General features: G+C 43.9%; 1 protein-coding gene across 2 annotated transcripts in view; it reads left to right on the top strand.

Moving 5' to 3' along the window:
- The window catches only part of GABPB2 (GA binding protein transcription factor subunit beta 2), a 117263-nt gene extending 94650 nt beyond the window's left edge, over positions 1–22613 (top strand). For both annotated transcript variants that reach the window (XM_086947432.1, XM_086947433.1), the window contains exon 9: positions 18143–22613. In XM_086947432.1, coding sequence (XP_086803558.1) covers positions 18143–18439 — 297 coding nt within the window. In that variant the 3' untranslated portion in view covers positions 18440–22613. The remainder of the gene's footprint in view (positions 1–18142) is intronic.
- Positions 22614–23277: the final 664 nt, after the last annotated feature.

Below are 23277 nucleotides of genomic sequence, written 5' to 3'. Positions count from 1 at the left end.
TCATCAAGAGCCTGAGGAGCAAGGAGGAGGTTTTGAAACCTATAAATGAACATATAAAGTATTTTAGCACTAAAAGTCTTCTAAACTTATGTCATGGGATCTTTGTTTCAAATCCAGACAGACAACACTATTGCTATGTTTCATCACCGCACTAAGGGAAGAACAAGGTGACATGTGCTGTCCAGGTTGGCCCGGACATATGGAGAGGGGCTAAGCAGAGAAGCACATCTTTACAGAATGGGGCACATTGCAGATATATTATTTTGCAACTCAAGAGAAGGCAAAATGCCCAAGCTTCGCATCCAGGTTCCCGGAACACCAATCTCTGGGAACTGCCCTATTGATATATTGGCCACAAATTTGTACAAGCATTTTACCCCCAAATACTGCTGTAACCACTAATGCCAGGGCATTGAAGAAAAACTCCCATGACATTAATTTTGATAGTGCCTCAATGGGCCATACCAAAGTTGTTCTCCGATCTCGTGGGAGATGGAGAGCAGGATGATGCAGCAGCCAGCGCATCAATGCTTGTTGAAAATACAAAGGTGCCAGGTATGCAAACCGAAGCCAGACGCTGTCAGCCTAGCCGCATTGCTGCTGAAGACCCAGAATTCAGGCACCTGGGACTGCCCGTAAGATCCATGTAAAGTAACGAGAGAGGCTAGAAGGCCTAACGCATGAACGTTCTACACTGCAGCATGGAAGAGGTTCATATACTGGTGTAATTGGGAAGAACTTGGAGATGGTTGAACAAGAGACAATGTTGTCTCGTATTTCACCCACCTTCTAGATTAGATCCTCTCCTACCACTCATTGAAGGTATGTCTGACGGTTATCGTGGCATTCACAAGGGGGGCCACCCACACCAATGTGGAACCAAAACTGAGTACTAACACAGTTGGTGAAGCAGCTGCTTGAACCAATGCATTGGGTTGGTCTTGTTTGCTTAACAATTGAGATAGCCTTTCTGATCACTGTCTCTTCTTGACAGTTAATGAGCGGCAAGTACTCTCAACAGAAGAACCTAAAATACAGATACAGAGTGATAATAGGGACAAATCCACAATTTCTGCCCAAGGTAATTTCATGCTTCCATGTCAATTAAGCTATACAGCTACCAACTTGTTTCCAACAACCATGATCACAAGCAGAAAGAGCCCTCCATGCCCTGGAGACCATGGCAGCACTGTATTACCTACAGGAAACCAATCCAATCAGGAAGGGGAGCCACTTCATCTCCTTTGCACCAACAAGCAATAGCTCGACTGCCACCAAACCAGAATACTAAAAGGCATCTGGAGTAGCGCTTGGAGGTGGTGGGAAATGAGGGGTAACCACCAAGGTTGGACTCTGCAAAACAAAATGGAGAGAATTGTTTCCATAAATGACATCTGTATGGCAGCCACATGGTGTACCTTAAACACCTTCGCAAAACATTGTGAATATTCAAGGTAATGGAAAAGCGCAGGTTTGTGAAAAGTTACTAAATGAGCTGCTCCCAAATGAATGCTCCTTTCAATCAGGTCTCCCAAGTAGGGAGAATACAGCTACAGAATCTGGGCAGTGCAGGTGAACCCAGAAAAGATTCAAGTTGCAAAACAAATTGGTTACATACCTGTAGGAGCAGTTAGCAACTTTTTGATTCACATGCAACCCTCTCACCTTCCTAGAAATTAGGAGGTTCACAACCAATAGGGGTAGGCAACATGTACAAAGAAATGGGGGCCTGAATAAAGGTAAACCGATGTGTTAAAGGCGGGGGTGGGGAGGGGGTTGAATCTGAAGATGGCTACCACACAGAGCGTTTTCTAGGTGCTGGGGGTAGTAGGGGAGTAGTCTTATGTCACAAGAGGATGTACATTGCACCAAATAGTCAATACTCGAGCCAGTCACCAGATGGCAAAATGATGCACAGTGTGTGAGTACAAAAAATTCTTCAAGCTGCAGAACTAGTCTTGCAGGTAATTAACCATTTTGTTTGTTTACCGATCTCACATCTCTTCCTGTATCACACTGATCTGCGCTGCATCCGAAGCAAGATAAGATCAACTCTCTGCAGACAGTAAAATGCTTCCCTCATAGAATCACTAGAAATACAACAGTTTCTGATAGATACATCTGCCGTGTGGATTCCTCACCTGGGCGGAACTGACGTCATCACGCCGGCGTGGGCCTGATATGGGGTCGGTGACGTCAGACGGAGTCGCGCGCGATGCCGTGCTCCTGTGACGTCGCCCACGTCGGCGTGCTACCAAGAAAATTTCCGAACGTTGCTGACGCAAGGGGGAAATTCACAAGGTGAGGAATCCACAGGCAGATTTAGTATCTACCAGAAAAAGCGTTACCGAAGGTAAGTAACTTGTTCATCAGTCACAAACTCCTCCACAATATAGTGCGATAGCCGTCCAAAATTGTGTTTTATTACACATAATTGGTATGAAGTGCTGTGTAAGTGCTACATTATAATACGGTAATCCTTCTCCAAAACATGACTGCTAATGACAATCTAAGATTGTGTTGCATGGGATCCTATTTGTTTGGATAGTAGTTTTTGTGGCTCCAGATTTTTTGGGTGAGACCTTTCATTTTGGCCAGAACTTTGCTCTGAAATGGAAAACTGTTCTGCCTCTTCCTATTTTTTTTATATATAGGAGGTTTGGATTGGTTTCTCTGGGTGGCAGTCTTTTCAATCTAGAGTTTTATGTTAGCCCAGACAAATCATTTGACTTACTGTGGAAACATAACCCTACGTCTCAAACGGCAAAGCTTGAAGAGCACTGCGTTTAGCCGAACTTCAAGGACTAAGCCTTATTTTTGAAGCAGAGTGCCATGTAGCTTATCAAGCTCCTGCACATGTGTCCTAGCTTTTTTGTCTTCTCACACTAGACCTGTGCATCATAAACGGCAACAGAGACCACCGTCCCTGATTATACTTGGAGAAGTGTGGCTCAATGGTTAGAGCGGCAGACGCTGATGCAGAGGTCTGGCCGGGGACCAGGTTTCAATACCCTCCTCGGCGGGTCTTGGGCTAAATTTCCTCGGACCTGATAATACTTTCCTCAGTGCCTATTCTAATCATGGGTCCCACTCTGCAACTCTGGGCAATAACTTGCTTAATCTCCACAACAGCCCCAACAGCGCTGGGATGCCTGGCTTCACCTTGGGGATGCCCAGGAGTGGACATTTCAAAGGGAAAAGCCAGGAAGGGTTCCTAAGCGGTATACGGACAGCGCCGGGACACTTCCGTTGGAGGTAGCTGAGCGCTTTACAAATGCTGGCATTTACATTTACATTATAAGGGATGGAGCACCTTTTTATGACGCCAAGTCTTTTGAGGCCTTTTCAGAAGTCTGTCATTTTTGTAGTGTAAACTGAGGGTAGTAACGATAGATAGTCACATGGCTCAAATCCAGGCTTCATTTAGCGAAAGGTGCCATCATGATTTTTTATTCCTCTTTGAGTGTGTTGTACAATATGGCAACTGGGCGTGGCACTCTGCAGTCTGAATAATCTCTTGCTAGGCACTATAGTGGTTATTTGGATGGCAAAGGATACATACGGTTGAGGGATCAATGTGGGTGGTTATCATGAAAGTAGAATCTTGTGTCAGGGTATTTTGTGATAGATGAAAGAAAAATAACTGTTAAGAAAAAAATAGAAACCTTTTTGGCTAAAGAATTGAAAATATGAAGACAATATTTTCCTCTGCCAGTGCCTACTTTCCAGTTTTGTTGTTGTTGCAACATTTCTTTATTACATTTCGAAAAAATAAAATTCACATTAGTAGTCTGATTGGATAGATAAATGCTGCATGAACCTTAATTTTCCTAACGAAGCGTTTCTGGTTTTTGGGAAAGAAATCCATCCCACTTCGAACACTGCTTTCCAGGTCAGCATTGAGCTGGATGGTATTAGTCTACAGCATAGCCCAAGTAATGTATCACATAGGCTCCAAGCTCCTATAGGACTATATTGTGGGACTAGAACTGAAAGTCCATGGCCACCATTTTTCTTAAACGTGTCTTTTCCTTAGTGTCCGCATAACCTCAGCAGTCCAAACAGTGATTCTTTTTTGCCACAGTAGTCTGTCACTAACCATGTGCTTACAATGCTGTTGCTTCATTGTCTTAATTAACCATTACTTTCCAGCCATCACTTCTACCTATCCATATATCGTCTTCCTGTTCCTAATATTTAAATGACTGTTACCTCAAGTTCATATCTACACCCCAATTTTTAATACCTACCAAGATTCTAACCTAAAAAATCCAAATCTCTACATGTTTTATTGCCCATATGTTAATTTCATGTAATAGATTTAAATACATTGTTTTTTTTTTTTTAGGTCTAGGCAGCGCATGCGCAGTCTCTTCGAGACATGCTGTAGCTAGGACATGGGCTTGAAAAAACAGTCTTTTTCATTGGTTCCTCCTGCTGGCCTTAACAAATGCTGGCTTTTTATTGGCAAATACACTGAGTAGTCCCTCCTTTTGGAATTTTGTATCCTCCCATGAAGACTGCCCCTCTTACATCTGTTCTTACTGTTCAGATTATTTATAATTGGAGAACTTCTTTGCTTTTTTTCTTTTGGGGCCTGCATCTTTGCTAGTTAACTTTTCTGTTTACTTGTGCGATGAAACTTAGGTCATTTCATTTGCTTGCTGTGTGCCTCCCCCTCACCCCTCCTTCAACACTCCTAGGAGACTCCCACCACTCCTCTGAGGCCACTGCTCTTTTGCTCCTTTGGTTAATTTACACAGTCTACCCTCACACCACACTCCTTGCCCACTCACTATCATGTTTGAATTCTTATGCGATTTTAAATTAGTCATGCGCTTTGAATTCTTATGTTATTTCAAAACAGTGGCTTTTATTTATATAGTATGCTGCTTTTATTTATATAGTATAGTGCTCAACAGTTGAGCCGACATCAGACTCCATCACCAATCCCAAGCTTCCCAGTCAGCAGCGCTCACCACTGAGTCGTAGCCTTTCCCTAGCCATGTTGCTGGGTGCAGTGCCATATGTGGTCAAAAAAAGTCCCAAGGAACCCCTAGTGACCTCCTATGGTACTGCAACCTCGCAGCATTGCTTGTTAGGTCTCGCCTCTCAATGCGCATGCGCATTGAGCAGAGCGAGACTATAGGGGCTTAAATAAGCTTTACCTAGACTGGCGATTGACTGGCGATTTGATGCTGTGCCCGTGCACTTTTAGGTCAATGCGCAAGCGCATTGACCTAAAATGCGCGTGCACATCATCAAATCGCCATCTGTTCCCCAACAGCACTCCTCCCACACCTTTGAAGTGAAGCTTAGCTTCACTTCAAAGGCCCCTGCTGCTTCACACCCTCATTGTCCCTCTCCCCGCTCGGCTCCCTGCCCGCCGTGTCGCATTTCTCCTCCCCCCTCCCCTTCTCTGCCTTCCCTTGTCTTTTTTTTTTTTCCCGCTCCGCCCCCTCCCCTGCCCGCTGTGTCGCATTTCTCTTCCCCCCTCCCCTTCTCTGCCTTCCCTCCGTCCTTAGCCGAGAGGAGGCTTGTCTCTCAAACTCTCCGCACTAGGGCTCCCGGTAACCGCCATCTTTCTGCGGCAAAACCAAATGACTTTACTCACAGTCCTAACACTGTGTGAGCGCATGCGAGTGAAGCCTCGACCTCACATACGGGATGTACTTCCGTTACGCTTGGGTCGCACAAGCAAAGTAATACTGGGAGACATTTTACATTGGGAGGATGCAACAATTTAAAATGCCGAGACCACGGGCTATTACTAGGGAGAAGTTATTTACCCGTACAGAATAGAGAAGAGATTGGCAGTAGTATTCCGGTAATTTTAGAATGGGATGTTCACGTAATTTCACTGAAACGAAAACACCTGTTTCGATAATCTTTTAAGTAAATTTGCAGGTTAAAAGTCAGTAACTCTTTTAAATGTCCCGTATTTGCAAGCGGCGGCCATTTATTTACAATTTCATTTGGGATTTTACTTTTACGAAGAGCAACAAGGGCGGCCATCGTAGAGCGTGAGTATGGTTACATTTGTTATAGTACTCGCTGATTCTTACAAGTGATACGGAAGGGAGGTTAACTGATCATGTCACTTCATCACCGTACATGCTAACAAGTTCGATTTAGACTGGAGACTATATTTTTAAAGCCAGAAGTGGCTTTATTGTAACTGTCTCCTGCCTAATAGTGCCCTTATTCCAATGTTAGTAAATGGGTAAAGAAAATACATTCCCCCGATTATTTTCCCCCCATTACCTCCTTTTTTGCAGTTTTTTTGCCAACTAGACCCGAACCAGACAGTTATATTATACAATAAATGTCGGCATGTATGCTTCAGTTGTACGCTCGATAGCTCCGCCTTGTTAAATACTCGAGGATTGCTCTATTGATTCAATGGCTGGTGGAACCACCTTCTATCCATGGCTTTCACAGCCCACTCACTGATATACGATCCGGTTACGTAGTGTACTTGATGTTACCACTTTACTTACTTAATTTAGTTGATTATTATGTTGTTGTTTTCTTGGAGTTATCCTCTCTCTGGGTTCCCAACCAACAACTCCTTAAGCAGAGAAGGTGGCTGTGCTAGACCTGGGCTTTATATGTAGAAATCATGTGCTTTTCTCCCTTCCACTTGTTGGTAGGACATCATCTAAGACTCTGCCTACCAGTTTTTCCTATCCTGGCCTTAAGTCTGAGCCTTAGCTGCAGTGTTTTAAGTTTGCTTATGTGTCTCACTTACATCGTTTCTGTTTACATACGAGTGCCATTCTGCTGTCAAATGTGTGACACTTTCTTGTGAGTAAAGCAAGGCAACAAGCATTAGTAGTTGAACAACTCTTTGAATTGTCTATTACTGTATCTATTTTATACTGGAAGCGATACATTGATGACATCATCATGATCTGGGACAAAAATTTGGACCTACAAGCATTTATGAATTGGCTCAATAGCCTTGACCCATGGCTTAAGTTCACACATACAGCCACAAACTGCAACCTTGACTTCCTTGACATAACAATCTTTGTCAAGAATAATGAGCTACATACCAAAACATACAGGAAACCCACGGCTAAGAACAGCATTCTGTCCTATCACAGCTTCCACCCCAAACCTTTAAGGGACAACCTCCCTTACAGCCAGTTCCTGCGTTTAAAGAGGAATTGCAGTAACAACTCTGATTTTGTAGCACAAGCCAATGAACTAAGTGGCAGACTAAGACAAAGAAATTACACAGAGAAAACCATCAAACTCTGCAAAAAGAGAGCCTCTAACCAACCAAGGGAATGCCTTCTGCAAACTTTTGAAAAAGAAACAGTACCTGACCTAACCACCTGTGTCACAACATTCAGCCAGGCGTCTTACGCAGTAAAAAAACTTGTAAACAAGAACTGGCATATCCTCCAGACCGGACATTTTGACTGGCCCAGACCGAGATTTGCCAATAGGAGGTCTAAAAATATCAAGGATGTCCTAGTACACACCCGACCAGTACGTAAAAAACTGCAAGCAATCCCTTTAAGAGACATAACCATGGCACCAGTAATGGGACACTACCCATGTGGGTCTTGTGTGGCATGTAAAACCACAACGACCACGAAAACATTGCAACTATCCGACACCTTTGTGTGGCAACAACGACAGCATACGAACTGTAACTCGACCCACGTCATCTACACTGTCACCTGCCCATGTGGCAAACGTTACATCGGGATGACATGTAGAAAGATAAAAACAAGGATTGGCGAACATCGCAGTAACATTAGATTAAAAAAGAACACCACCAAACTCTGTACCCACTTTGTGCAAGCAGGCCACTCCTGCGACGACATCCAATGGTCAGTAATCGAAATGCTTACCGATAAATCACAAAGATGTGAAAGAACATTGTTTGAAAAAGAACAAAGATGGGTGGAACGCCTTAGAACCCATGAAAACGGTCTTAATGATTCCATACCGTGGCACCAATTCTCTAAATGATGGACCGCTATCGTAGTGCCATTGTAAATACCTCCCAATGTGTTATCAGCTCTAACACAAGAGACTGTTGATCCAGTGCCTCTGACAAAACCACATAATGAATTACAATCTCCAACACAAGTGATTTCCATTCAGATATGAACATTCAAAACTCCGCTTTTGATGAGATCAATAAAGCCGAGTTGAAAAAACACATCAGCCCACGATGCAGATATGAGCATCCAAAACTCCGCTTCTGATGAGATCAATAAAGTTGAGTTCGAGAAAGAAAAAATACATCAGCCTACGTTGCAGGTAACACGTGAGTCATCAGCGCCTGGCCCTTTAAAAATATCTGCACAGCCGGCCTCCCCAGCTTCCGGGGGCAGAGTCAGCACTAGACGAATGTGCAGACGCATGCGGGTAATGGCGGAACCAAACAATACAGCCAACTGAATCCCGGTAAGGTGACACAACATGATACTAATCAACCCGATATTCTCTTAATATAGCTCTGAGTCCCGAGGGCCCCCCGACGCAAGCAAGTACTCCTGGTTATAAGGTACTAGAAACGAACTGCGTTTTTACATAAACTCGCCAACTCTGCTTTAGAAGCTTATTGCGCTTTAATGTTACTCGACCCAACATTATTTACCTCATTGCGCATGCAAGACTCGCTAGATAAGAGGTTCATGTGTGGAAACAAGTTATAATGCAACTTTGCCTAATGTGCCGGCTGCGTACCCTCAGCCCTGACGGGAGTGCGCTCAGTCTATTTCACGCGCTGTCCTCCTGCTTAGCTTGTTAGACACTTGACTAACGCGCATTGCCAGCACTGCATCACAGCGGAATGCGATTTCTTTTCATCACCTAGTCTATAGCGCGATAAGTTCTTCCCAGTAACACTACCCTGCCCATCTTTAAGACGATATGTCTTGCATTTTCGAGTACTAAATGAAAAACAATGTTATTTCATATGAATTGTACTAGCCTAAATAAGGTTTTGTCAATAATAGAGTGTGTCTTCTTTCGATGTTGTCTCCCGATTACTTTTCAGAAACCAGTGGAGTCAATACCCTGCAAATAATACAGGTTATTTAAGCATTACAACACAAAAAGGTGTGAGTAAATTTAAATATTGTTTGTCCTTTGTTAGTCCTGACGAATGCTCTATAGACCCCTATGGGCCGACAGAGCAGAAACATGTCGACGTTTATGTAATAAGTGTTTTTTTCCCACTACTATGATCCAGTAACCCGATCAATTCAGTAGTACCAACTATTTTTAACCAATTGGTAACCACTCCACTTAATAAACCTACTGGGGGTGAGTTTCCAGTTTTCTTAAACTATTTTTTCCCTAATTCCCCCTTTTTTTGACACACCACTTTTTTCTCTCTGGACACTGCACTATATGCCAGAGGTGCCTCCGGTTGAGGCTGGCTAAATCACTCATTTAGAGTAACCGATGATAACGGCCGTTAACCCATGTGCGGGGCGGATGAACCACATATACCGCTATATTCCAATTTGCATAGGGTTTATGAGGTTACTCTAAAATTTACTAAACCAATGGCTTAGTGTTACAAGTGTCTGTTTCTCCTTTGATAAATCTATTACTGTATCTAAACATATCTTGTAGCTGCATTGGGACACTGACAGCGAACTTGCCTGTATTTGGATTTGGGAACCAGCCTTCACGAAGGAAACTCTGCTGCCAATACCCAGGGGCCGGGACTGCGAGACCCAGGGTTCCGCGCACGACCAACTGAGCGCAACTGGAGTCTCTTCCCGCCCCCTGCTCCTCCCTGGTTAATTGCAGCTCGCGGCTCCTGCTTCCCGGGTGCCGCTTGTAGCTGCATTGGGACACCGACAGCGAACTTGCCTGTATTTGGATTTGGGAACCAGCCTTCACAAAGGAAACTCTGCTGCCAATACCCAGGGGCCGGGACTGCGAGACCCAGGGTTCCGCGCACGACCAACTGAGCGCACCTGAAGTCTCTTCCCGCCCCCTGCTCCTCCCTGGTTAATTGCAGCTCGCGGCTCCCGCTTCCCGGGTGCCGCTTGTAGCTCCATTGGGACACTGACAGCGAACTTGCCTGTATTTGGATTTGGGAACCAGCCTTCACGAAGGAAACTCTGCTGCCAATACCCAGGGGCCGGGACTGCGAGACCCAGGGTTCCGCGCACGACCAACTGAGCGCACCTGGAGTCTCTTCCCGCCCCCTGCTCCTCCCTGGTTAATTGCAGCTCGCGGCTCCCGCTTCCCGGGTGCCGCTTGTAGCTGCATTGGGACACTGACAGCGAACTTGCCTGTATTTGGATTTGGGAACCAGCCTTCACGAAGGAAACTCTGCTGCCAATACCCAGGGGCCGGGACTGCGAGACCCAGGGTTCCGCACGACCAACTGAGCGCACCTGGAGTCTCTTCCCGCCCCCTGCTCCTCCCTGGTTAATTGCAGCTCGCGGCTCCCGCTTCCCGGGTGCCGCTTGTAGCTGCATTGGGACACTGACAGCGAACTTGCCTGTATTTGGATTTGGGAACCAGCCTTCACGAAGGAAACTCTGCTGCCAATACCCAGGGGCCGGGACTGCGAGACCCAGGGTTCCGCGCACGACCAACTGAGCGCACCTGGAGTCTCTTCCCGCCCCCTACTCCTCCTACTTAGTTACGCCCGCATCGCTCAGCGGGACGTGAGCGGGACGCCGGGCGAAGCCCGGGCAAAGGGCGGGCCCTCTGAGGCCCTCGTAGGCCAGAGGAGGCCGGGCTGGGCCAACCCTTTAACATTTGTAGTTCAGTGGCCCTTGTCCAGCCACACGTTGGATATGGCGACAGAAGAGGTAACCCCTGGGAAAAAAGGAAGATTACGCAATGGGTCATTGGAGAACTATTTTCCCAAGAAAAGTGAGGGTGAAAAGGATTCTATCCTAGCAGAGCGTAGGGCAGAGCGGCGTCGCTCAGTTGAGAGCATGAAACATAGACCCCTCACTGATAGTTCCCTGCTTGTTTTGACCTGGGAGGGAGGTTCTGTTGACTTGAGTGAGGATAACGCTAGCCAAGAAGGCGTTCCCCTCTTGTTCCGTGATTTTGTATCCACACCCTGTTTGCCTTTGGATAACATTACAATTGTTTCTCCTACCCCAAGTCTAAGTTGCATTAAGGTCACATCTAAACCTAGGAAACAGAAACCTAAGCTTTTACTTGCAGTTCAGACTCATCGTCCACCACCTAGTAAAAAAAGGAGGAAACAAAGGGTGGCTCCAGGCAAAGCCAAAATCCCACATACTGAGTTTGGTAAAAGGGCAAAATCCCCCATTTTAACTGAGATTACCCTAGCAGAGGTTCAGGACTCTACACCAGCTGTAGTACCACCATTGGTTCATAGTTCATCTGAAGTAGCTATACAGGCGGTGGTTTCTGACAGTAAAACTAGAGATACAGCAGCTGTTACTTCACCTCCCCCCACATTGATAGGGAACTTGGAGTTCATGTTGAGATCTCTCCTTTTACCAATTAATGAGTCCATTAAAAAGGTGGAAATCAGACTGACCATATTGGAAGCCGCCATAACTAGTATGGCCACTCTGACTAAAACCTGGGGGAGTGGGGTGGCGCATCCTACACCCTTGATAAGGCCCCCTCCCACCTCTGTTCAAAAGAACCCATCTGCCCCAGCTCAGCCGGCCAAGCAAACTTTACAGTCCCAGGGTAAAGTTGACCTTCCCTCCCAAAACCCACCGCCTCCAAAACAAGTAAAGACACCAGTAATTGAATCGGGTGATGCCCCAAATAAATCAATCTTAAAGGCCCCGGCAAATAACAACCAGGACGCCCATGGGAAAGGTAGAAATAATAGAATACCACATAAAAAGGTGCCACAAGTGGAGATTCCCCCGGAAGCAGTGCCCTTTGTGGTGGTCTTGACTGGGGTCCCTCAGTTAGCAGAAAATAAGAAGGAGGGATATGTTGACCTCAAGAATAAAATCATCCATTGGTTGAGGACGTATAGGCCGATAGCGCCCAATATAGATGGAGATATAGTCCATGTCAGACGGATTAACTGGCTGGGGAGTAGAACTAAAAATATGGAGGGGGATCTAGTGGTGGTCAATTTTAGAGACCCTCGGGCTGTTGATTATATCCTAAACTGGCCACCAGGAAACGGGGAAACTTGCATCATCCCTCGGGCCCTAACATACTTCTATCCGAGGTCAGAGGATATCCCCTTTAAATATCCAAATAAATTTCAATCCTATAGACCATCTCTTACCCTGCCCTACAATAACAATTACCCCCATTACGGGCAACATTTTGCCTTGGTGCCTGACCAGCACCCTGCCTGGTCTACGGTCCCTTATAGACACACGATGAACCATGGCACCAGGATGAATCATCTGAGACCTTTTACCCCACTGGACACTTACAATCGGTTTTCTCAGCTCTCCGGGCTGGAAGATTGCGATTGAAGTTCAGTGCCCGGGGGGGAGGTAAGTGAACTCCTGGGGGAGGAGGCCCCAAGACGACTCTGTGGTAGTATAGATACAGGGGAAGTTAGTCCTCCTTCAGCCCAAACTGTTATTACTAACAACATTACTGAGGCTTCTATCTCAGTTGGGCCTATGACTAGCATGGGTGGTTGCCCTGCAACCCCTATTCCTTTGGCACAGGAGGGGGGGAGCTGCAAGACCATGGCGGATAATGAGGGTATGAATGGGGAGGGGTACACCATAATGCCTAAAGGACGGCGGGTAGTAAACCTCCTTTCTTGGAACATTGCGGGGTTAAAAAGGAAGTTAGAAATTCCAGAGTGGCACACGTTCATTGAGAGGTTTGATGTTTGCCTGTTCCAGGAAACTTGGAGCCTATTACCGTTATATAAATCGGGGTATACCACCCACTTTTTGCCAGCAGTAAGCAAGGGAAAGGGTAGACCAGCGGGTGGCCTCTTGGTCTGGATTAAAATAGAGCTGGATTGGGTGGTTACACGCCACAACTTGGAGTGTAATGATATACTCCACCTATCCTCTAGAGGAAAGGGGGAGGGTAGTAGGTTTGACCTTTTCAATGTTTACGCTAGAGGGGCACCTGGGGACTCTGCCTCTCTGACTTTAACTGCTCTAGACTCCGCCTTAGCTAATTGCCCTTCATCAGCAAAAATCATCGTGGGGGGTGATTTTAATTGCACGTTTGAACCCCTCCTCGGAGATGACCCCTTGGGTATTGAAGAGGAGGATTCAAAATGGTCCATCCCAACCTTATCCTTGCCCCCCATTAGGAAATGGTCAGCTAGGGCAATCCAAATCAATGCACTGACTAGGGACCACAAGTTAAGAGCCCTCAATGGTAGGACTATATCCGATCAGGCAGGGGCACTGACCTTCAACAGACTTACTGGGCCGTCCCGAATTAACTACATCCTAATGGATGTTAGGTTTTGGGCAGACCTTATTGACATGGAGGTCCTCCCAAGTCAGGATAGCGACCACAATCCCCTGTGTTGCAAGTTTAATTGGGGTACCCTTAAAGATAGGAGGGTGAATGTCACCTTAAAAACATCTAAAGAGATTATCCCATATAACAACAACCGTAGATTGAAATGGGATAAGGCTAAACTCAAGGAGGATGATCTAGGGGCCATAAAATCACTGGTAGAGGGCTTGTCTTCTGATTTGGAGGTCTGGGTCACTGAAAATCAGATTATCAGGTTCCCATACCCCTCCCTTGACTCAGCTTATAAAGCCACAATAGATCATGTTGGTCAATTTTTTACCTCGAAAGGGAAAAGCAATAGGGATACTGTTACTCCCCCCTCTTCTAATAAACCTTGGTATACAGATCAGTGTAAGGGCAAAAGAAAAAACCTGACAAAAGCCCTGATTTCTGGGGATCCTTTGCTGGTTAGAGCGGCCAGGAAGGAATACCTAAAAGCATTATCACTGGCCAAACGCGAGTGGGAGGAACAGCATTGGCAGGACCTAGCCAATGCTGTGAGTAGTAGGAACCCAAAACTTTTTTGGGATCTGATTAATAGAACTAGGCAGAGGAAATCGCAACCATTGGCTGCACACATAACCAGTCAGCAATGGTTTGATCATTTCTCATCCCTATATGGAGGTACTGAGGAAACAGCCAGCCCTGGGGCAGATAGTTTGGGTGATGGAGATTTCTTAGGGGTGGACGACCTTCCATTTACGACCACAGAAGTAGTGATGGCGATAAGCCATCTAACCCCAAAGAAAGCAGCTGGGCAGGATGGGAGTCCTGGAGACCTGTTGATAGCGGAGCCGCAGGCTTGGGCCAAATTAATCGCCACAATAATGAATTTGATTACCAGGGGTCACCAGGTGCCAGACTCTTGGAAGGGGGCCGAGGTAGTAACCGCGTTCAAGAAGGGGGCAAGAGATGACCCTGCGAACTACAGACCTATCAGTCTGATAGACATAATTCAGAAAGTGGTTGGCAGGGTCATCATTTCAAGAGTAGGAGATTGGATGGAGGAGGCCAGTATTCTCTCCCACCTACAAGCGGGGTTTAGAAGGAAGGTAGGCACAATGGACCAGGTCTTTCGCTTTTTTGTTATCTATTGGAAGGCAGTTACCATCAAGAAAGGCAGTTTATACATGGCCTTCATAGATCTCAAAACGGCCTTCGACCTGGTCCCGCGCGCAAAATTATGGGAGATCCTAGGAGAGATGGGTTTTCCCAGTGGTCTCCTGAACCTAATCGTAAAGCTCCACGAGGGGAATTACACGAGGGTCAGATGGGGATCCCAGGGACAGTTAACAGATAGGGTCCCTGTGAGGCGAGGAGTACGCCAGGGCTGTGTTATGGCTCCGACCCTTTTCTCCCTATTTGTGAATGGAGTGGTGGACCATCTGAAGGGAGAGGAGGCGGATGCCCCATCCCTGGCGGGGGAAAGAATCCCCACTTTACTCTTCGCCGACGACACCTTATTAATCTCCAAATCCCCAGTGGGTTTGCAAAAACTCTTGAACCGGTTTAGCTCCTTCTGTACCATCCGAGGCTTAACCATCAATACCTCAAAAACTAAATTGATGGCACTCTCCCCCTCTAAAAGATTCAAAAACAACTTCCTGCTCAATGGGGTTCCTTTGGAGCTGGTCGAGTCTTTTGACTATCTCGGTGTCCGGATAAACAGCCGCATGACCTGGAAGGACCACTTGGCCAAAATGTTACTCAGCCACCAAAGAGTATCGGGGTGATTTTGAGGGAGCTCCGTGAATCATGTAGTAAACCTGTCTCCCCGGCCATGGCCATTTATGAGGGTCAGATTCTCCCAGCGGCATTATATGGCTCCGAACTCTGGGGGTTCGAAAATGTTTCAGATCTATCGACAGCGGAAAATAACTTTTTAAGGAAAGTGGTGGCTCTCCTTGCTTCCACCCCATTGATCCCCCTGAGACTAGATCTGGGCAGAAGAGCACTAAAGGACTTGGTAAGGCTACGCCCGTTGCTCTTTTGGACTCGTTTAAGAAGAACTGAGGAGCTTGCAAAATATGCTGAAGGGTTGGACGATCTTCTTCTACTGGACACGGGTAAAAAAATAGGATGGCTGAATAAATTGAAAGACCTGGCTCTTAACGTGGGGCTAAGGGATGCTTGGGAGTCACAATCGCCGCCACCCAAGGAAGTGATCAAAAAGTTATATTGGGATTGGGTTCAGAGTAATGCACTGAGGATTACGGATGGGGGCTCACTCACGGACCAATTTTTGTTATTTAAATGTGTGAGAAAATTGGAGCCCATCCTCGACCTGATAACCAAACCCTTAGATCGTGCACTATATCTAAAACTGCAATATGGGACGCTTCCGGTGCATGACTTCACGGTGAGGTGGTCAAGCTCTGGTGCCCCCCTGCGTTCATGCCCTGGCTGTGTAGCACCAACAGAGTCTGTGGCCCATCTATTTTTTGCCTGCCCAGCTTACAAAGGGGCGTGGAAATTTTGGCTGAAACCTGTTTGCAGGGAACTGGGGTTGAGGTGCCATAGCCAGGCACTACGTGTACTCTCTACGGACTCTTCATCTTCCTTCATGATTTGCGGGGTGGCAAAATTCTTGGGTAGTGCGTGGATGACGTGCTCCCGTTTATTGAAATTGCATTCGGGGGGACCTATGGCCTGATGCTATATCCGCTGATAGCAAACTAGTGACTGTGGTGCATCTCCTTCTTTTATTCGTATTTTATTAATTTTATTGGAGAATCGGAAATGTATTGTATATGTATTCTTTTATGGTGATTAATTTGCTGAATAAAGATATTTCAACATATCTCACACACCAATTAACAAATGCTTAAAACTAGCCGAGCTATTGGCAGTTCTAATGATTGTTAACAGTAGTAGTTCAGTGGGTAATAATTGTTTTGTTGTGAATAATTAGAAAGGGAAAGACAACAGCCTTGTGAACAACATAATAACAAGAATCTTCAAACAAGTGCTGAGCCTTCCAAAAACCTAATCCCCCGCTCAAATATGACCTGAGTTTGGTCTCCAAGATCACCGAGCGTGCTATTATAAATTACAAGAACTTTTATTTCAGTATTAATTATTTAAAAAAGTTAAAAGCAATTTGTATTTGTTAGATGAATACATCTAAGTCACGTACATACAAAACATGTTGCATTACAAATGCTATAGGTGTCGCATTTGAAAATTTTTCAAGACCAACACATTAAAAAAAAATCATTTATAAAACCAATAGCTCCAACTTTTCTAATGCGAGACCTATTGCATTTCCAATGCTTGTTTTTCTTCATGGCAGCACCGCTCTAGTTTCTTGGCGAGGTCGGCGCTTATCACTTCTTTTTAGCTCCAGTATTAGTCGGGCAGGTATCAAGGCTGCCTTCTTTTATTGTGTTGTTGACACTTTTTGCTTGGTTAATATTTGTTCCAGGCAGGCAATGGTTCTATGTGACAATTATATACATGTTTTAAAAAGCAGCCTTTGTTGAATGTATTTTACATTCTTTATAAGAATTGTTAAAATAAGTTTTATTTTTAAACATGCTCGTGGATTGTTCCGCAATTTTTTTTGAAATTTCACACTCAAGACTGAATTCCCTCCATTATTACATTTATTTGCCTGCAATGTGCAGTATGTTGAATGCATAGCATGCGAACATGTGCTGAGTAACTTTGATTCCGGTTTTTTTTCTCTTTATTTGTTGGCTCTTGTTTCTGGTTGTATTGTTATAGTTTCTATACACTTTGAAATTGTATTTGTTGCCAGATAAGTCTGATGGGTTTTAATCGGAAGTGCAATATGCTATGCTCTGGCGGTTTCAGAAATATCACTGCATATATCAGTTTATAATTTAAATTTCTTCTTATGAAAGGCATTTCTTGTCAGAGACTTAATATTTCACCAAGCCTTTTTTTGCTTCTTATATTTGCACAAATTCCACACATGGCAAAATTCGCAATCACAGAAGATGAAAATTTAACAAAATTGCGGGGGATTCAATTCCCTTGTTTAAGTTCACTGCAGAGGGCGGTATTTTAAGTGTAACCTTAAAAATTGTGAGCCGCTCGTATACATCGCGAGGCTGGTATGTATGTCCTTCCGACAATAAAAAATAGTAAATGAAACCAGAATTTTCGATACAATAGGCCTCGCATTACTGAAACTTTGACCTCAAACTTAAAGTAATGCGAGATCTATTGCATTGCAAATGCTTGTTTTAATAGTGTTAACACTAAAAAGTTGGTTTAAATTACAGAAGATGAAATATTGGATATATTAAGTTAATGTTAAACTAAAATAGGATGCTAACCTTTAGTCTAATAAATGTTAAATACTCAATTAGATTAATTTTCCATTGCTTCAAGTAAAAAACTCAACCCTAAAACATGTTTAAAACATTTACTATATTAAGTGAATTAATTTGAATTTGAGAAATGGACATTGCTCAATATTTACTCTAAATGAATGTCAATAGTTAACTACTTTTAAGTTACTTCTTTTCTTTCCTCTTGCTGTGGAAGTAGTAGTATGTCTCAGTAAACAGGAGTTGTACATATGATTGGCAAACCCAACCAATTCTGAACCACGGGAACTTGCTCACTGTTTTGAAGTGTGAGGGTTTGTTGTCTTTGTTTGACCTCTTGTGTCCTGGTTAACCACTAAGCCTAAACTTATTTTTTCACTCAACAGACCAGTATTGATGACCGAGAGCGGGAGCTACTGCAACAGCAACTGCATGAAGCCAACTGCAAAGCTCAGGAATATCGCCAACAGCTGCTTAGGAAGGAGCAAGAAGCGGAACAGTACCGACTAAAACTGGAAGCCATGCGCCAGCACCAGACCAACGGAGATGAGCTTCCGGTTCTGGAGGAGATCAGTGGAGTGGACTCCGTCATTGTAACGTCTGATTTAATGGATGGCACAGTGACCACAGAAGTGGTGACAATGGAACAGTCAGCAGAAATTCCTATGGACACAGTGACATAGCTTTCTCTCTTGAAAAGCTCTGAACCCTGGGCGCCGACGAGCTGTCGCTGCTTCCTGCATGGGCTGCACAGTCGCAGGGAAGAGGCAGTCTGTAAAACTGGAAACGCAAGCAATGAATTTGGTGGGAAAGCTACCTAAGGTCAGCTGTTGCACAGCAAAGAATCCTCAGGCCTTGAGTAAAAAAGAAAACTGTACACAACCGTGCAGGCCTTTTGTGGAAGAGAGAGCTAAATAAAAATATGCTTCCGTACAATAAAACTTTTCCAGCGTGAGGCAAACCTGAGTACTATACACGCCCATTTGCTGATGACCAACCTAAGTGCACCGATCAGGAGGAACCTCCGAGCCAAGCCTCTTGTGATCCTTGTTCATGCCCTGAATTTATTTTATTTTTTGCAACCAGCAAATATACTATTTTTATTTTATAGCTCAGCAGTGCCTGCTTGGATCTTTCCAAACCATAATGACAGGCTTATAAATAACAAAGTTGAAAGTGTTGCATTCATTTTTATTTTGTTTTTTGGAAAAATAATTTGGCTTGATGATCACTATGACAGACTCTCACTGGTTTTGGTCTTCCAAATCTGTTGGCCGCTGAGGGGCGTTTGGCATAAAAAAAAGATTTAACTGGTATGTATTGGGACAGATGCAAGTCCTACACAAAGCGCTTGTATTGGGGACTTCAGATGTGTGGAAACCTGTTGTAATCACATTTTTTGTTTACTCTAAAGTAGAGATGTCTTTGGCAAGTGCAGTGTACTTTCTGTGAGGTATGCTAGAAAACAGACCCTTCAGTTTTATGAAACCTTGGTCACGTTTTCGTTAGTATGTTGACACTGTTGGACAGTGGTGTTTAATCTGAATTGAATTTGCAAACCACAGGCTCCTCCAGGCTGTGATGGACGTTCTTGAGGCGGCCAGATCATCATTTGTGGCCAATATCCCTCACCCACCTTTGAAAATGTTGCTTTTCACTCTTTAGCTCTGAAACCTCTATAAGCCAGGCTGGGCCAATAGTCAATGCTTTAATTGCTGTGCAATGAGCAAGCCTAATATTTGTATTAGATTAACAACTATTAATTTTTGGCATGCTATTACAATTGCTGAGGTTTTGTGCTGGGTTTAATGATTGCACATCCTTAATAAGAGTAGCTACATTAAATCGGAGAGCCACATATAAATAGCTGCCGTTCCTGAGGGGACAGGACAGGTTTTCCTTGGTGTCATCACCTTTAGGCTGAAACCGTTTGTACGGCTGTCTTGGCCTACCATGTCAAGTATAGATCCAATATGCATCTTTGTAGACCGCAATGTGGCTTGCCCGAGTTATGACTTGTAGTTGAAGGTCAGACCTATAGATGCAGCTTCTGCAAGGAGATCTCTGCCTTTTTGGGAGGCTGCAGATTTAGGCATCAACACTTGTACTGGGTAAAAAGGACTTAATGGTAACATTTTAAAGATGTTGGGGATATCTCCTCCACCTTTCATGCGTTTTTCAGTTCTCTCTCCCACATTGTTTGGTCCCAGTAGGAGCATGTGGGTGTAACAAACAGCTAAATGCTTCCTTTTCTTTCACTGACACGCGCTGTGCCTTTTGTAAGGAGGTTGCCTTATTTTTTTACTTGTACATAATATGATGAAGTCTGTGCTGCTCCACATGCTTTGGCTGCACTGAGCAATCTAAATCTATTTTTAATGCAGACATCGTGAGGATGTAATGTTTTTTTACGTGGTCTTGTATTGACTGTTGGTGCCTAAATGACTAACAAGTGATATTGACAACTACTAGCCAGGGATCGAACCTCCGGCTTCAACTTTAATTTTGCCCTTGAAAGTTGTCTGAGCTGCAGTTGTCCTTTGTAATTATTGCTCGCTCAGCATTATCTCTGGGGGATTCAAATTGTACTTGCTCACACCATTCTCCAAAGCAATAAGCAGCATTGTAGAGAAGATATATTATGCAACTGTCTGTTCTGTTCTGTTCCATTATAGGTCGGATCATGAGTTGTTTGTAATAAGAAACTACCCTAATTTATTTTTTTCTTTCGTTTTTTTTGTGCTTGGCTGACGTTTTAGTAATGGAAGCTAAATGAGTAGCAGGGTTTTTATCCTCTTCATTCACTTCCCACAGCTGCGTTTCATGCGCTAATGTCACAGTAAAGTACCTGAATGTGTCCTTAGTATAATCCTAAAGAAAAAGCATCAGGGTTTATTTCAATCGGTTTAAGGAGGCACAGTTCAGCCTATATATTTTGTCACAGGTACCTCTTCTTTTATATTCTTCTCCCTTTATTGGATTAGTTAAGTATTTTTACATTGTGTATGTTGGAAAATCTGCTATCTTTGTAAAGGATGGAAGTGCTTGCTTTCCCACAACCATCAATTTTCTGATCCGTTTTGTTTTATTATCCACATCTAAAAACAAGCAGTGAATCTGCTCTTATTGTGAAGTAACATGTTTTGACAGCCAATTTCAACAGGCCTATAACAGGCCGTTGATGACCACTTTAGTTGTATGTGCTTGCGTAAGATGCGAATGCAGGACTTTCAGATCACCATTAAAAATTCAATTTCCTGTGTTACATCTTGTCATTCCTGGATGTTGATCTTTTCAAGCTTACTTGGGAGAACCTGATCTCTACTTTTGGCCTGGTAGCCGACTTACCGGCATTCAACTAACCATTCATTTAAGGTGTGTGCTACTGCATGATTCAGGTAACTCTTTTGCACAGGTTAAAACACAAGGGTCCACAATTGCTGGAAATACATTTGTAACCTTTCCCTCGTTTGATATAGAATGTATTTTTGCATTCTACTGTCTGTTTTTCTCATGACACCATTAATGAGCCGTGCGTTTGTGGCTCCCAAAATGTCTGTTGCCCAATTTCCACTAAGTGGCACGTTTGTTGATGTTTGTGTCAGGCAGTAGGGAATGTGCTATTTAAACTTGTCATTAGGGCTGATTCAGACTTCCCTTCAACACCCTAGACCAGACTAGGTGAATTGTCTCATTCATAGTTTCATGTCTGCATTATGATCTTAGCCCACGCAAATCGAAGCTTAATGAACAAGGATGTTCTACTCTGGCATCTGACTTGCGCAAACTTGAATGTAAGTGCACTAGATTTTAGCTTTGGTGGAGCCTTGTGTTTTTTCTACAAGGGGCAAATCTTTGTAGAATCTTTTAGGAACTGTGAAGGGTTGAAGGTGTCTACATACATCTCTGCCTTTAATTGCAGTGATTAGGGTTTGTTGATTGCCTCTTACTTCCCAGTGTGGACATTAGAGGCCATTGGTTGATGCAATACCGTTTCAGGACGAATAATTCTGTGATTTTCAAATATCCTAAAATGTTTCTTTAAAAGAAAACTTTACTTTAACACAATATATCAGGCCAAACTTGTTTTTGGATTATGGTTGGCTATAAGCATCAACATTTTGCTTTGTAACTGTAGAATATAGTGACAAATGATAAAGTAGATTAATATATAAAACCCCAAATATATGCAAATTATGATATTGCTTCCAACCATTAAGTAGTCTGCAATGCTTGTGCATGAATCCTTGCTACCTTCACTTTGTGAGCTAGTTAAGTGCCTTCGCTTTGTTTTAAATTAGTCTTTAGCGGCTTTGGATAGCTTAGTAATGTCTGCAAAGGTTCCATTTCCGGCATGTTATGGGAATGTGGTTTGGGTTTTTCTCTTGTTCTTTGCTTCTTATTTTATTTCCCTGGGATACCACATCTCAGGACACTTTCACCACCGTAGCCTTCCTCTGTTACTGAGTAAGTGGCAGACAAAGAATAGACACCGCCATAGGAAATATGTAAATTGAAAAAAAGTAAAACAGTCGCACTGATTGCTCCTTCCCACAATGCCATGAACGAGCTACCAGACAGAAGCGGTTCCCGCTGCGTTGTGCGCTACCTACACCCACCCACTCACAGCCAGGATAAAGGTTTGCACTGTGATTTCAGCATTTCCAAGTGCCGGAAACTGTCAAGGAGTCTAATAGCTTTATGTACAGGATACCATTTAGAAAGTATTCTTTTTTTATATAATTAGGATAATGTTTTTAAAATATTGTTTAATGCTAATGTGTACATACATTTTGTACTATTGTTATAAAAATGTTTTCTAAATAAAACTCCAGTCTCTTTGTCTGTTCCATGTGAGCTAATAGGTTTTCATTGTGCCGTGATGTAGATAAACACAAGCACGCTCTACAGTTGCAAAAAACACAGGCAATTGAAGGCCAAATCTTTCTATTTTTTTTCTCAGTTGTTTTGCGTTTAATGCTTCGTTTCAGGGGGTTCTTTTCTAGTCTACCTTTATTTTAATCTTCTGGCTTTCAATTTAGACTTGAAGGAAGAGTGGCATTTCTCTGAGGGTGGAGCTGTCCTGGTACATGCAAATAGGGGAAAATGCTTGGAAAGACGTGGTAAAACGCCAACAATCTTGTTGGTGAACAGCTACATAACATTTGTGTCCTTAAAACAATGGTTTCACCCTTGTTTTTCCCTTATCTTTTCAGTTTAACCCCCTCCTTCTCACTCCATCTGCGGTCCTCCAGTTGCAATACATTGGAGTCTTCCAGGGATAGCAGGCAGTGTTTCATTTGTTAAAGAACAATAATTTACCAATAGTTTTGATCTGTCATGGGTCGGGGTGCCAAGGTTGTGCTGTCTTGATTCCACCTCACTTTCTTTCTTCACCACGAGACACCTTTATCCTACTTACTCTTGCCGGTTCCTTTTCATCTCTGCCTTCCACCTTTGTAATTTTTATCTGTACTTCTCTTCCTCCTTCCCTTGTGTGTTTTAGTCACGGTCATCTTCT

The sequence above is a fragment of the Lissotriton vulgaris genome, chromosome 12 (assembly GCF_964263255.1).
Source record: "Lissotriton vulgaris chromosome 12, aLisVul1.2, whole genome shotgun sequence".
Taxonomy (NCBI): domain Eukaryota; kingdom Metazoa; phylum Chordata; class Amphibia; order Caudata; family Salamandridae; genus Lissotriton; species Lissotriton vulgaris.
Note: the sequence above shows the minus strand (reverse complement) of the source record. Positions and strands in the feature narration are given on the sequence as shown.